Raw genomic sequence first — 13,876 nt, 5'->3', positions numbered from 1 at the left:
CATTTGGCAGGCACCCTACGTGCAGGCCCAGTCTGGAGGCTTGAGGTTTGGATGCCCCCAGGTTTTGCTTGCCCTCGGCCATATGGAGCAAGCTAGGGAGAAGGCTCCCAGTTCCATAAAGAAAGCATAAAGCCAAGATCTTCCCCCCTGGAAATGAAAGTGGGAGAGTAATTATACATTACCTCTGCCCAGGGACTACCCCATACCAGAAAAGCAGCCATCCCCTGCCCCTGGGAGAACTGCCTTAGTGGTCATAGTGTTTCCCCTGGTGCTCCAAGCGGCCCAGCTCACATTGCTGACAGAAGGGACTGTGAGTGCTCAGCTGCTCTTCGCCCGTGGGGAGTTGTTCTTAAAGTTACTATTATTCTCCTGTCTTGCAAATAACCTGTGCAAGCAGGAGGAACAGGCACCCTGTCATCAGCACAGGGGCCAAGTCCCCAACAGCTCTGACAGGTGAAATAAGCAGCCCTGCTGAGAGAGGACACAGGTGAGTTAGCCTAGAAGTCTCTTAATGAAGCTCTTTTGGGACCAGTTTGGAGCAAAAATCAAATTGGAATAAAGATAGTAATTATGTTCTTTCAGCCTCCACTCCATGAACCATCCGCTTCCATTTGGGACACCAAAACAAGTTGCTGATTTTCCTTTTCTCTTTCTTCAGTGCTTGACCAGCAGATGGAATTACCAATATTGGTATTTAAGGGTTTCAAAATTAACATCCATTGCAAACGGCTTGCATACCCCAGAACCGTTGCTTTAGGCTGTCTAAAACACCAAGGCAGATGACATTATTTGAATTTACATTGGAAAGTTTTTCTCTGCAACCAGAAGGGTTGTTAGCTACCAGCATAGCTATAGCACTGCCAGCCCCTCGTAGATAGGCCGCACCTGTCACTGCATTGTCACCTGTCACATCTACACATCCCTGTAGATGTGCTTTACACAAGTGGGTTGTACAATTATGGTGACATCAGTTTGCTCAGCAATCTCAGCATAGGCAGTGGTTTTATTTTTTAGTAAATGCTTCAATTCTGAAGCACAAGGCAACAGCTACAGTGAGGAATGACTAGCTGCTGGAGCTGCCATGAGCCTACGTGCTTTGATCCCTGGTTTACAGCTAGGAAGACATTCATTTTCCTGAGACTCCAGCTCATGTTAAAGCCTGGGCAACAAACTAGCTTCCTTCCTACAGGGTCATATTCTCATATCTAAGCAGCATAGACACCTTTAAATTGTAATGATGATCAGTGAGTCGGAGATAGACAGCAAGCTAAATACTGATCCTGGTAGCAAAAGTATAACTTTAATATGCAGGCTTTTGGGGAGGTGACCCTGTCTTCCAGGCTGCAAGCATGTAACACATAGCACGCTGCAAGCCCTACTGGTATACAAATAAGAACCAAGGGCAGAATTGAGTATACAATTACATCGTTTTTAACTAGGCTGCTACTGTAAAAGCTAGAAGGGTTTCCAGAGTTCCTTTGTTGTAGCTGCATCAGCTCTGCAAGACTAACAGAAGGGTGGGGACACACGCACCCCTCCAATTTTATTTTAATCATTAAAGCAAGCAAATCTGAGTCAATACACCCAGGGAGAAGATCTGGACTGGTGCCACTGTTGAGCAGTCCCTTTTCAGAGCACAGCCTACACTTTAAAGGACTTGAAATACTGAAGAGCCTACATGGATTCAATCATCATGAAATGCTTCCAGCATTGCTGGATGACAACCGCTCTTGAGGACAGACCCTTTATTGTTTACGGTGCTCCTCGAGTGAAGGAGGCCACAGACATCATACAAGGGGACAGACAGTTATATAACAAATTGAGGGGAGGAGAATAACATTTTTCTAACACAACACAGATGTCAGCTTTCCTTGGTATGGAGCAGAGTCACTAACTGCTTTATCTTTCATGTGGCTCATTGCACAAGACTGTTTCCAGGAAGTTAAGCCAGCTCCAGCTGCCTGCTTTTCAGAGGGCAGAGGGTTCGGTTAGTGGTTCGATTGAAGGTGTCAACCTCTGGCACAAATTTCTCAGCTGGAACAGTGAGCTTTCTCCTATTGTCCATACACTTGTTGTCCAACATCAGGGAGTTGGCTTTGTAGGTGATGTCTGTCTGGATGCGATACAAGTGTTTATACAGAGCATCTAAGGCACCCCTGGGAAAACAGAAAGTAGAGGGTATAGGTTACACCTATGCCAGTCAACTTGCTCTTCCTTAGACGGACGAAAAAAGAACTTGTGTCCTGCTCTCTAACAGCAAAACAGTCAACAGAGCTTTTGCCTTTCCATTAGGGCTAACACAAACCCCACAGCTCCAGGGAAGATCTCGACATATCGGACTGTTATTATTTGGGCCCCATAACTGCCAGCCCATGTGATGCTGTTGGAATGTGACATCCAAGGGACATAAACTGGGAATCCCCACACAAATGCAAGGCTGTGCTTCTATCACCTCTGTTGCTTTCATCAGAGTTTTCCTGCTTTATACTTCTCTGTGCAAATTTAGTCAGACCCCTGACCCCAGGTCTACAACCTTTTTGGGCTGTGGGCCAGTGTCACAACTTTGATCAGTCAGGCAGATGGGCAGGGACCAGGACCCTAACCACTACTGCTACTTTCCCACGATGGTAAAGAAAAGCCCTGCTGCCAAAAGCTGCCCGACACCCAGGCCTGAATGTTGCCAAAGTCCCATGGGTATGGGCTGGATCCACTCTACAAGCTGTATGTTGCCAACCCCCAATACACCCAATCTTTCTGGTCTGTGGCACCCCTGCAACTGGCATGTCTGTAGACCTGAGCTGCTAAAAATATGAGGAAGCCAGTGAGGCTTGGCCCTTCTGGTACTGGTTGCCGTTGCCGCCATCCTCCCTTCACTGCACAACGCCCACATCACACTGGAACATACTGCGACTGTGCAAGCTTCTGCTTCAGGGCCTCAATGGTGTTTTCCAGCTGATGCACTTCATCAGTTAACCCATACTGGACCTAGGAGTCGGAGAAAAGGAGAAGGCAGTCAGGGTTAACAGGGCTGATCCTGTTTCTTGAGGGTCGTCATGGCTCCTCTTTACTTAATCTACCTACCTCCATTGTTTCTATGCAAGTTATTGTATGAATGACCCCCAATTACTTCCGTTATTTGCCTCCTGGCTTCCATTTAGTCTGCACTGAAGCATGACTGATTGTTTCAGAGCCATGAAGGTGATTTGGTCAATTCCATCTAGGTTTCAATGCCCACATTCATCCCTCCTGGATGGCTTTTAGGATGCCCCACTTCTGCAGGCGCATTTGTACCTGATCCCGGCACAGCTCCACATTGGGGCGGTAAGTCCTGGTCTCCAGACGAGTGTGCGCCAGCTTGAGATCCCACATCTTCTTCCTGAGATCCTCCTCCAGGCGTCGAATGTCCTGTTCCATCTCTGCAATCTCCTCCAGGGTCTGAAGATTAATAAACGTAGTACAAGGAAATGTTACCGCCCCACACCCATAGCTAGGATGCACTCAAATCCTGGCTACGTGAATATTTCACTTGGGGTCTGAGACAGGAAACCAGCAGGGCTTATGAAGACCTCAAACTGCTGGACTTTTACATCGCTGGGAATGGTTTTTAAGCCAGGGCTAATGGGTTTTTGCTTAAATTCCCTGCATAGCCGACATCAGTGCTTACAAACCAGATTTCCCCATTGGCCAGGCAGGGCAAGCTGTTGCTGTTTAAGGAGCATTGTGGATGAGACCAAAGGATAAGGTAGAAAGGCCAGAAACTGGGCTCTCCACTTGCAGGTGCCACTTAGCATCAATTGTGATGGTAGATTCGGTAAGGTGAACTGTGATCCATTCAGTGATTTCACACGCGCGCCACCAGATTGTTCCCATCTGAAACCTATTTGCCACTCTTGGCACGAAGCTGTGCTGGCTCAGAAAGTTTGCAAATAGTCTCTAATTCCCCTCATGACATTTCACTGCACTTTTAAGGATCAAGCTGGGAAGCAGAGTTTCTCTTTACTTTTGAACAGCAAGGACTATGCCCTGGAATGGAATAAGCAGTTTGCATTTGTGAGAAGAAACATCATCTCCATGTTTCTGTCTAGCAAAGTATTCCAGAGCAGCACTGGCTGGAATGCCTTGGGTTTACATGGTTTATCCCCCATGTCCATACACAACAGCTGCCTGAGGTGTCTTACAAGGGCAAATTGCACCAGACACTCAGTGCTCAAGATGAGGGCTTTAGCTTGTACTGAAGTGCTCCTATTTAGGCTACAATGATTTATCCCCAGGATAAAATGGCAGCTACACAGCTTGCAGCTATCCCAATTCAGCTAATTATTCCAACACCACTGCAACAAGCAGAGCCTCCCACTTCAGAGTTATCCAAAAGCACTGCTTCTGGCAACAGTGCGGGACACTGGAGCAAAAGCTTCAGCCATCCTGTCATGCTCTGAGGCAGGCCTGGCTGCCAAGTGTGCACTAGGGGATAGGTGCGTTTGTGGAGCTGAAACGCAATTTTGCATCCCTGCAACAAACATATCCTTATATCTGGACTCGCACACCTAGAAGTGATTTGCTGAAAAGCAGCTTTTAAAGAGACACCCCAAAGCTGACATCGAGGTTCCAAGTGCTGGACAATCTACCTCATCCCTGGGTGATCTGTGCCAAAGGTTCGTTCACTGGGGCTGCCTCGGGGTTGCCCCTGGGGTAGTAGCTTTAGGACTCCTAGACTGATACCCCAGGGCTGTCTCTGATTTTCCTGGACCATCACAGTTACAAAATTACTGCAGCATGACTGAAGCCAGGCTTACATTCTTCTCCTGCCACTTGAGCTCATCGTAGGCTTTCTCCAGCTCCCGGATTCTCTTGCGCAAAGCAAATTCTGTGGCTACTCGCTGCGCCTCCAGTTCGTTGTTTGTCTAGAGGGAAAGCAGGTTAAAGGTTACACCTCCTTCTGGAAGATGTCTCCCCTGCACTGTTACATCAGCAATGTCACCACTTCCACAATACACAACCCTCAAGGTCCTCCTTTGCCAACCTACACTCTTCTACCACTTACCTATGCCCTTTGCTTCCTGTGTAGCAGCTTTATGCCTGGATGTACCTTCATTAATGACCCCCATGGGTTTCAACACCCCCACCACCCTATCTCCTCCCAACCACGCCTCAGGCCTATGCAGTTTTGCACCTGTGTTCAGCTGTAAGCACTTGGGGCAAGGGACCCACCTCATACAATTCATAAAGCAATTCAGGGTACCAGGGAAACAGTCATCTGGGGAAAACAGCAGTAACCTGGCAGTCAGAGGAAACTCCCTGGTCATGAACCTGCAGCCCAGCAGCACTGAATCTTGGTCCAAGTACATGGTACCAGAAGGGACCTGCCATATTATCGAGTGCGGTCCCTTGCAATGGCAGGCAAGGACATTCATGAGCAAATCAAACTCCATACTAGAACTAGGAGAGTCTTCCCAGTTAGCTTGATTTCATGTTTTCAAGCCCTCACGGCCCCAGAGGCAGGCTCTAAAGTCAGCCAGTTTCTGAGTGTGAAGCAGACTGCACGCACCCGGTCTTTGGTCTTGGTGAAAACGGCAGGATGACCTGCCTCAGCATCGGCTAACTGCACCCACGTTGCCTTCATCCCTGCTATGCAGGTGGATGATCCATTTACCTGGGCAATGGTGAGCGCTATTGCTTCCCGCAGCTCCCTGGAAGCTTTCATTTCTGCTTCAGCTCGGTCCTTGTTGTACTGACTGTACTGGTCCCACTCTTGAGGTGTCGTTGATCTGTACAACAGATCAGGCTGCTGGAATTGATGCTTTGGGAACTAAGCAGAGTGACTCCAAGAGAGCCTGGAAAGAACCTCCCCCTCCCCAAAGCCTGGAAGAGATCTCTGCAGACCTACAAGGACACCATGGAGATTTGAAGGCCAGAAGGGATCACTGTGATCATCTTGTCTGACCGCCTGCATAGCTCAGGCCAGAGACTCCTGTACCGAGCCTAAAAGCTGGTGGTTCAACTGAAAAGTAGCTTTTAAAGAGACATCAAAACACTGAGCTAGAGATCCCAAGCACTAGAGTCTACCTCATCCCAGGGTAATCTGTTCCAGTGAATCATTACCCTCACCGTTACATAAGTATTGCCTAGAGGTTGTACCTGGGGTGTAAAATCAGGTTTCCTGATTTTTTTACCCTGGATCTACCACTAAATTTGCCACTACACCTCAGGCAGCAATCACCCTCCTCTGTGCCTCAGTTTCTCCCTCTCCAGTAGAGGTATCTTATTTATTTATGGGATGCTCAAGCAAAGGGCTCTCAGGGAACAGCAAATGCTCATCAGTACTGACTGAGCATGGAAGAGAAGAGGGTTTGCTTCTGATACCAGTCCCTGCTAGTTGCAGAGCCAGAAACTTCAACTTTTGCTCCTTATGTTTTTAAGTGCTGGACCAGCCTCCCACAATCACTTCCATGAGGCACCAGAAACTAGTTTAAAACCTGCCAGAAGTCCCAACACTTATTACATCAACATGAAGGTTGCACCAGAATTAACTTGGCCAAGAACAGAGTGGCTCTTTCCTTACCCAACAGGGACCCGGGTTGGATTGACCTTGAATGAGATGTTGGGAGAATTGACATTGAGTGACAAGCAGACACGGTCTATCTCCAGCGCTTCCATTTTCCCCCGGTGATCAAAATTTAGCTGCTGGCGTGCCTCCTGCAGAAGGCTACAACAGAGGGAGATGGAAACAGCTGTTTGCCACTGGAAGCAGACTGAAAAGGTCCTAGTGGGACATTATGGAAACTATATGCCCTTGGCAGGGGGCAGAGAGAGCGGGCACATAGAGGGTGTTATTCATAAGCTCCCATTGCGAGACTGGGCATAGCTACTGGTCCATCGGGTGTTACACAGATGCTTCCATGCTAGGGAAGAGAAGGGATCCAGGTAGTCTGAATTCAGTCTACCCATTATCAAAGCTTCCCTTAGAAACCTGAGAGCTAGGGACTGAGAACAATGAGCTTCTACAGCATTGGGCTGCAAGCAGGCTGGCCCTGTTTGATCCCTGACTCCAGGCACTGCAACTCCGTCACCCACTCTGCTGTAGCTGTTCTTGAACCAGCCTCCACACATGACAGATGCAGTAACTTGGCCCAGAGTCATGCAGCAAGGCAGTGACAGGATGGAGGATGAGCACCAAGAACATTGGTCATTTGTGTGTACAATATTTTCTTAAAACTTAGTGTGAAACTGCTGAGTTTTCAGGAAGGCTCAGGACCATGAAAGCATCTCCTGCTGGGCACTCAAAATCCCTTGTCAGCAGTTCACATCTCAGAGTTTAGCTCCCATATGGCTGCCTTCCCTCTCCACTGGCTCAGTCAAACCATTGACTAGGAGCTCCTCAAACAGTCGTTATTAAAATGGGCCCTCTCTGACAAGGGAAAGCTACTGGCTCCTCACTTGGGGTGCTGCTCAGCACAGCAATAGCAGAGCCTTGGCCCCAGGACACACGTTCTGCTTGATCTCTGGATGGTAAAGAGTCATGTCAAATCCTCACACCGTGTTAGCCCCCAGCCAAGTACAGAAATGCCTTTGGGGTTGCAGTAAACAACCCCATTCTCTTTTGCTCAACTCACCAGAGCTGCTCGAAGGCCTGGCTCACTTTCTGCTGCAGATCTCTCTTGGCTGCATCGATCACCTCCACCTCCTTGTGCAACTCATCCTCCACAGGATCCTTCACCACATCGATGGCCCGGCGGCTTTCACGTAGTGTCAAGCACTCAATTGCAACATCCAGGGGCAAGTTCTTAGCCTGCAGGGCACGCTCTGCTGCCTCCTTCATCTGGTGGGGAGAAGCCAGCTAGGGTTAGGGAGGTGGCCTCCCTTCTGGTAGGGGAAGAGGGGATGTTGGCTACTATTTTATAAGAGGGGCCTGGTTCTGGCCACTCACTTGAAAGCGGCTCCGAGTTGATCTCTGCTGGACTGAATGACAGCCTCTACCCAGTGGCCTTTCACGCTAGCTCAGGGCATGTCTGCTTTTAGACACAAGGGGACTAGAGATCAAAAGGACCAGAGAGGTCTCCTCACTGGTGACCATGAAGTCCTCTGAGACCAAAACTCCCTTCCTGTTTCTGGTTAGTTACAACCCTTGCACTGGGAATCTCCAGGCACTCTGCTGACGTTGTGCTCCACCCGAGACAGCTCAAGCCTTGCTTTAAACTAAGGCACATATGAATCTAAAACTTGCCAAGATCCCAGAGGAAGCCACTGGCCATGCACAGGAGAAATATATTAAATATCTGCAGGGCCTACGAAAACGATGAAAATGCTATGCTACGTACAAAACCACCCTTTAGACCTCATCTACACATTATACTTGAGGTGTGATTAACCGGTGGTGATCACATGTTCAATAAATTAATACCATGATAAAATGAGGACTAAGCTCCAAAGGTATTCCACAAGATGTATAATAACTTTGTGGCTCCTTCCTGTCATACCATTAATTCTCATCACACATGAGATCCCATCGTGCCTTCACCTAGAAGGGCTTCTAGGGTCTTAACTTGAAAAACGGAGCAGACTTTTTAAATTTTGAAAAGCACATCAAAGGCAAACTGAGTCTTTTCCACTTTAAAATTGTTGAGCTCTTAATAAATATTCTTTTAAAATCTTATTACCACTCCCCATTTTTTAAACCTTATTGTTTTAGTGTCTCTTGTATTGCTAGTACATTAACGTGGAACTCTTTAAAAAGAAAAGAAAGGCAGCCACCTATCATCATGAAACACAGAGGCCAATCTGGGCGTACAGGGGCTGGCTGGAGGCAGTGCAGGGCCTGATCCTGCAGGACAGGACCAAGTAGAGGCAGTGAGGAGCCCATATCTGATGGTGCAAGGCCCACAGGAGGTGATATGGAGCTCCAGGGAAGCTGCACAGTCTGACCCTGTGGCAAGGGGCTGAGGGAGGCTGCACGGAGCCCCATTCAGTGGTGAGCCAAGCAGAGGTGGTGCAGGGCCCAATCTGGTCTGCAGACAGGCCCTGCGTCACTTATCCAGCCCACCACACCAAAAGGCTGAGCACCCCTGCACTAAGGGATTTGCTATCCTGAAACAAATTTAACCCCGTGCAGAACTGCTATGCCCCACTGAACTCTGTGGGCCTGCCCATCATAGGAGCAGGGTGGCAGTCATTTTAAATTGCAAGTGTAGAGAGGACACTGATTTTAAGTCATGCTTTCTTCCCCACCTACTTTGGCTAAGGCATCGATTTCTGTGTCTATGTCAGCGAGGCATTTGTCCAGAGTCTCCTTCCATCGGTTCACGCTGTCAATGCGCTCAGCGAGCCGCGTCCGGTTGTCATGTTCATCCCATTTTGTCTGGAATTCAAGACACATCCCAGCACAGGTAGTTGAAATTGCAAATGTTGATGGTTTGCATCACCACACTGACCAAGGGCCCACTTACCTTTCCTTTTTTCTTTTTTTAAATTTATACCCATGAGAAGTACTACCATGTCATTTGAAAGTACATCGTGCTCCACCATTCTCTGTGCCAGTGTAAATAACTGCCCAAGGCACAGGGCACCAGAGACATCCCAGAGGCAGAGGCACAAAATCAATTTATTCCTGGCTTTCTAGATTCCTGTCCCGAGAGGCTTTGAAGCACCCGACAGTAGCAAATAGCCCATCGTGGGGATATTGCACAGTGCAACACATAGCACTGCCAGCATTTGTAACCTACTTTATATTGTGTCAGGTCCAAAGAAAAGGGAGGAGGAGGCACAATTTTTAGCTGGAACCTCTATTTATCAAAGGATAGGGCAAGAGACCTGAGTCAGGAGAGCCCTGAAATCCTGTGAAGTAGGATATGACCAAAGATCCTGGTTTTCTCCGATTTAAAAAAATCCTTAATTTTCAGTTTTAAAAAAAGTAACCCCAAATCCACATTTTTCAATGATTAAAATGAAACACTACTAATACATACACACACACACACATATATAGTGGTGTTTTAGTTTAACCACAGAGAAAATGTGGATTTGGAGTTACTTTTTTTAAACTGAAAATTGTGGATTTTTTTTTTAAATCAGAGAAAACCAGGATCCCTGGACATGACAGTTATTAGACAGGTGCAGTAGCTGTTCCTTAAGCTGCACAGGGTTTTGGTCATGGGCAAGCAGCTGGCTTCCACTTGCTCACACAGCTTAGCCAATTGGTTTGGTGCTTGGGGAGAGGGGAAAGGTTATAGATACAGGAGCTGGAGACAGCCTGTGGCCCATCAGTGTAGGACTACGATGTGGATAAACTGAGGATTCAGGCAGTTTGGTGGACCAGGTTCTGTGGAAGCTGCTGGCTGGGAGGAGGCTTGGTCTGCTTTGCCAAGGGGAACGGGAAGCCTTTGGAAGGGATCTGAGAGGCTGGGATCTGGAGAATCGAGGAAGCACGCGCACTCTTACGGAAAGGCCATGCTGCAGAGACCGAGATCCCTGTGCAAGATCGGAGAGGTGTGTGTACACATCATTACCAACTAGTACAAGGGCAAACATTTCATCTACCTTATGCTGAAACATCTAACAGCAGTCAAATGGGGACAGCTGTATAAATAAAACCCAAAGGTTTTGTGTCTTGTAACTTAATACTTAGGAATAACTTAAACCGAAGTATTTGCAACAGGGGTTTTAGGCACAATAACCTTTACTAAGACAATGGATTGTCCTTTGACTCTGGAAACTGTCACTAACACCTGTACACAGGGATTTACACACTGAACTCTTGAGGTTTAGCTCAATGTAGTATCTTCAAAGGGCAAATGATTTGGGACACTAATGAGGCTCAGTTAGAACAGGCATTGGTCTGACCCAGCAGCCGGAAGGCTGAAAGGGACCAACAACCCCCGCATCCCCAATCTACTCAGCCAGCCAGACACATGACCCAACCCGCCCCTTGAAGACCACTGGAACCAAAGGGGAAGGTTTTGGAAAACCCACCTGGTTGTTGGTTTCGTTGCGGAGAAACCTGGCCTCCTGTCGGATCTGGTGGGAAGCAGAACGCTGCCTCTCAGCATTCGTCGAGATGAGGTCGCTGTTGATGTGCCAGTCGGACACTGCGAATCTCTGCCCAGGCTTCACACTTAGAGTGGCCATGGCAGCAAGATCTGCTAGACCTGGGTGGAAACCCACTGTGCTTACTCACAGAAACAGCAACGCTCCCCAACCTGAAATCATGGGCCCCTGGATAATGCAGGCCAAGAAGCACCCACAGAGATGGGAGAAGACATGAGAGGGCAATCGGCTTCCCAGACTCCCCCCCACCACTCTCCCCAAGCCCTACTCCCCCTTCCCACGTGCCTGAATGGGCCACTATTAATCTGCACATCCTTAGCCTGATTGCCTGCTGGGGCTGGGGGTAGCTGCTTTTTGTATGTGGTGTGAGCAGTCTTCCCCCAGTTGCTGACAAATGTCAGAACTCCCTCTGGATCACTCCAAGGGCATCCATGCTTTGCCAAGCTAAGGCCTGCATTGCTAACAGACAATGACTGCACCCGATCTGTATGAAGGGGACAGGATTGTACTCCCTTCAACACAGGTGCAGCCAGCCTTGCACCAGCTACAGGTCTTAGCACATGAGGCCCCACTTAGATGGAAACAGCCTTTAACAGCCCGGAGGAGACAGAAACCATTCAAGATACAGCAGCAGCTTCAGAGGCTGGGAACTGGAGCCTCTGGGGGCAGGAACTCAAGTGAAAGGGCCAGGCCATGAAGAGGAAGCTTTGCCTCTATTCTGCTTGTGCCATGGGCTGCATGTCTTGGGGTTAGGGTTGCCAACCCTCCAGGATTGTCCTGGAGTCTCCAGGAATTAGATATAAATCTCCAGGAGACTGCTGAGAGTCACTTGGCAGATAAATGATAGGGCATTCATTAAAATCAATATTAAACGTTGAATCCGACTTATACAGTAGTCCAGTCGGTTTTTAAAATGCAATAGTAATGTGCATTTGCCTTCCTGACATAATGGCTCATTAATGTCATTATGTCATAGTTTCATAGTGCTTAGGGTCAGAAGGGACCTAAACAGATCATCAGGTCTGACCCCCTACCCTGGCAGGAACGGGGGCTGCAGTCATATCTGTCCAGCCTCCTCCTGAAGACTCCCAAGGTAGGGGAGAGCACCACCTCCCTTGCGAGCCCATTCCAGAGCCTCGCAGCCCCAACTGTCAAGCAATGCCTCCTGATGTCCAGCCCAAACTTTCTCTCTAACAATTTGGGGCTGTTATTCCTACTAACCCTGGGGTGGTGCCCGGGGGAAAAGCCTCCCCCAATTCTTGCTGGTCCCCCCTGGTGAGTTTGTAAAGGGCCACTAGATCCCCTCTCAGCCTTCTCTTGTAGAGACTGAACTGGTTCAGGCCCTGTAGCCTCTCCTTGGAGGTCCTGCCCCGGTACCCCGACCATGCAAGCAGCCCTCCTCTGAACCCTCGTAATGCTAGCCACATCCCTCTGAAGTGGGGCGCCCAGAACTGGACGTTGTACTCCAGCTGCAGCATGACCAGTGCCGCATAGAGGGGACAGATCACCTCCCTGGACCTGTTTGTGATGCATTTGCAAATGCACGACCAGGTGGGTTAGCCTTACTGACCGCTTCCTCACGTTGGCGGTTCATGTTCATCCTGGAATCAACAATGACTCCAAGATCTTTCTGCTACCGCATTGACAAGAAGGGTGCTCCCCAGCCTATAGGCAAGTTGCTGGTTCCTTCTCCCTAGATGCAGCACCCTGCACTTGTCTGCACTGAACTCCATCCTATTCTCTTTCAGCCCCCTCTGCAACCTGTCCAGATCTAGCTGGATTCTGTCCCTTCCCTCCAGCGTGCCCACCTCACCCCACAACTTGGTCAGCGAATTTGGACAGCGTGCATCCCCCGCCCACATCCAGATCGCTGATAAGGATGTTGAACAGTACGGGCTGCCCCAGGAACGAGCCCTGTGCCCCAAGTCATGTGATGAAACCTCCCAGAATAGATTCAAACAGAGTTGGCAACCCTACTTGGAGCCCATGGATGAACCTGCCGGCCTCACCCAAGCACACTCCTTATCTACCTTTACCTGGACTTCCTTGCACAAGGACCGATGGCAAGACATGCATTACACCACAGTGTGTGCAGAGGCCTTGGGGCAGTGCATTTGGGGGACTGGGGAGGCTGAGCTACAGGGGGAGCTGGGGAGAATCAAACTGTGTTGAGCAAGTTCTCCTGCAAACCAGGGAGAGAAGGGCAGGAGGATAAGGGCTTCATCCATTCTCAGCATGGGCTGGGAGGCTTTGTGAGAGTGAAAGGGCAGACCGGAAGGGGGATTTCTCCCTGTTAAAGCACAAAACTACACAGGTAAAGTTGGAGAGCAAGGAAGTGGCAAACCCCCACCATGCACCAAAACCAGCTCCCTCACTCCCCAGACGGGCTGCCTGCCTGGCTGCACTCCAGGAGTCCAGAACTGGGGCGACTTACCCCCTCGCTTCCTTTAGGAGTCTTAGACCTTGGCTCCCCAGTGTCTGCTTCCCGCAGCTACTTTCTGTAACATTCTGGTTGCCAAGCACACTCTGTTGCCACGCAACCATCATCACCAAGAGCCAATTGGAGGCCTCTTTATGTTTACAGGGAGGGGGGAGCTTAGCAAAGGGATGCAAGGAGAGAAGGGCTGCGTGCCCTAGGCCGAGCGTTGCTGCGGGGGTTGAGACCATGGGAGAAGATCTGGGTAGGGTGACAGTATAGCAAAGCAGCCAGAAAACGGGGCAACAGTTGAGAAAAGAGGCAAAGGGACTGAATCTCAACCAGGGTGCCTTGAGATCCTTTCAAGGGTGCTCCAGGGTGCCAGGCAAGGTTAGAGTTGCTGGGTGTGCAAACACGACTCAC

At 49.1% G+C, this 13,876-nt stretch overlaps 1 protein-coding gene across 1 annotated transcript; it reads right to left on the bottom strand.

The window, feature by feature from the left end:
• Nucleotides 1–1,640: 1,640 nt before the first annotated feature.
• Nucleotides 1,641–13,537, bottom strand: TEKT2 (tektin 2). The gene is made up of 10 exons (XM_090057489.1): nt 13,472–13,537; nt 10,963–11,138; nt 9,227–9,352; nt 7,611–7,816; nt 6,560–6,703; nt 5,651–5,765; nt 4,794–4,901; nt 3,292–3,435; nt 2,906–2,985; nt 1,641–2,156 (listed from the first exon to the last, which is right to left on the bottom strand). Exons 2-10 carry the CDS (start codon nt 11,116–11,118, stop codon nt 1,943–1,945), a joined length of 1,293 nt encoding a protein of 430 aa, XP_089913615.1. The 5' UTR covers nt 11,119–11,138; nt 13,472–13,537; the 3' UTR covers nt 1,641–1,942.
• Nucleotides 13,538–13,876: the final 339 nt, after the last annotated feature.

This window comes from Crocodylus siamensis, chromosome 7 (assembly GCF_052110815.1).
Source record: "Crocodylus siamensis isolate JL-2025a chromosome 7, ASM5211081v1, whole genome shotgun sequence".
NCBI lineage: Eukaryota > Metazoa > Chordata > Crocodylia > Crocodylidae > Crocodylus > Crocodylus siamensis.
This window is presented reverse-complemented; position numbering and strand designations above follow the sequence as displayed.

Coding starts and splice junctions, on each gene's coding strand:
- TEKT2 (XM_090057489.1), bottom strand. CDS start 11,118: ATGGCCACTCTAAGTGTGAAGCCTGGGCAGAGATTCGCAGTGTCCGAC. Junction 7,817..9,226: donor AAATCGATGCCTTAGCCAAA/GTAGGTGGGGAA, acceptor TCTCCCCACCAG/ATGAAGGAGGCAGCAGAGCG. Junction 2,986..3,291: donor TGGAGCTGTGCCGGGATCAG/GTACAAATGCGC, acceptor TCCGACTCCTAG/GTCCAGTATGGGTTAACTGA.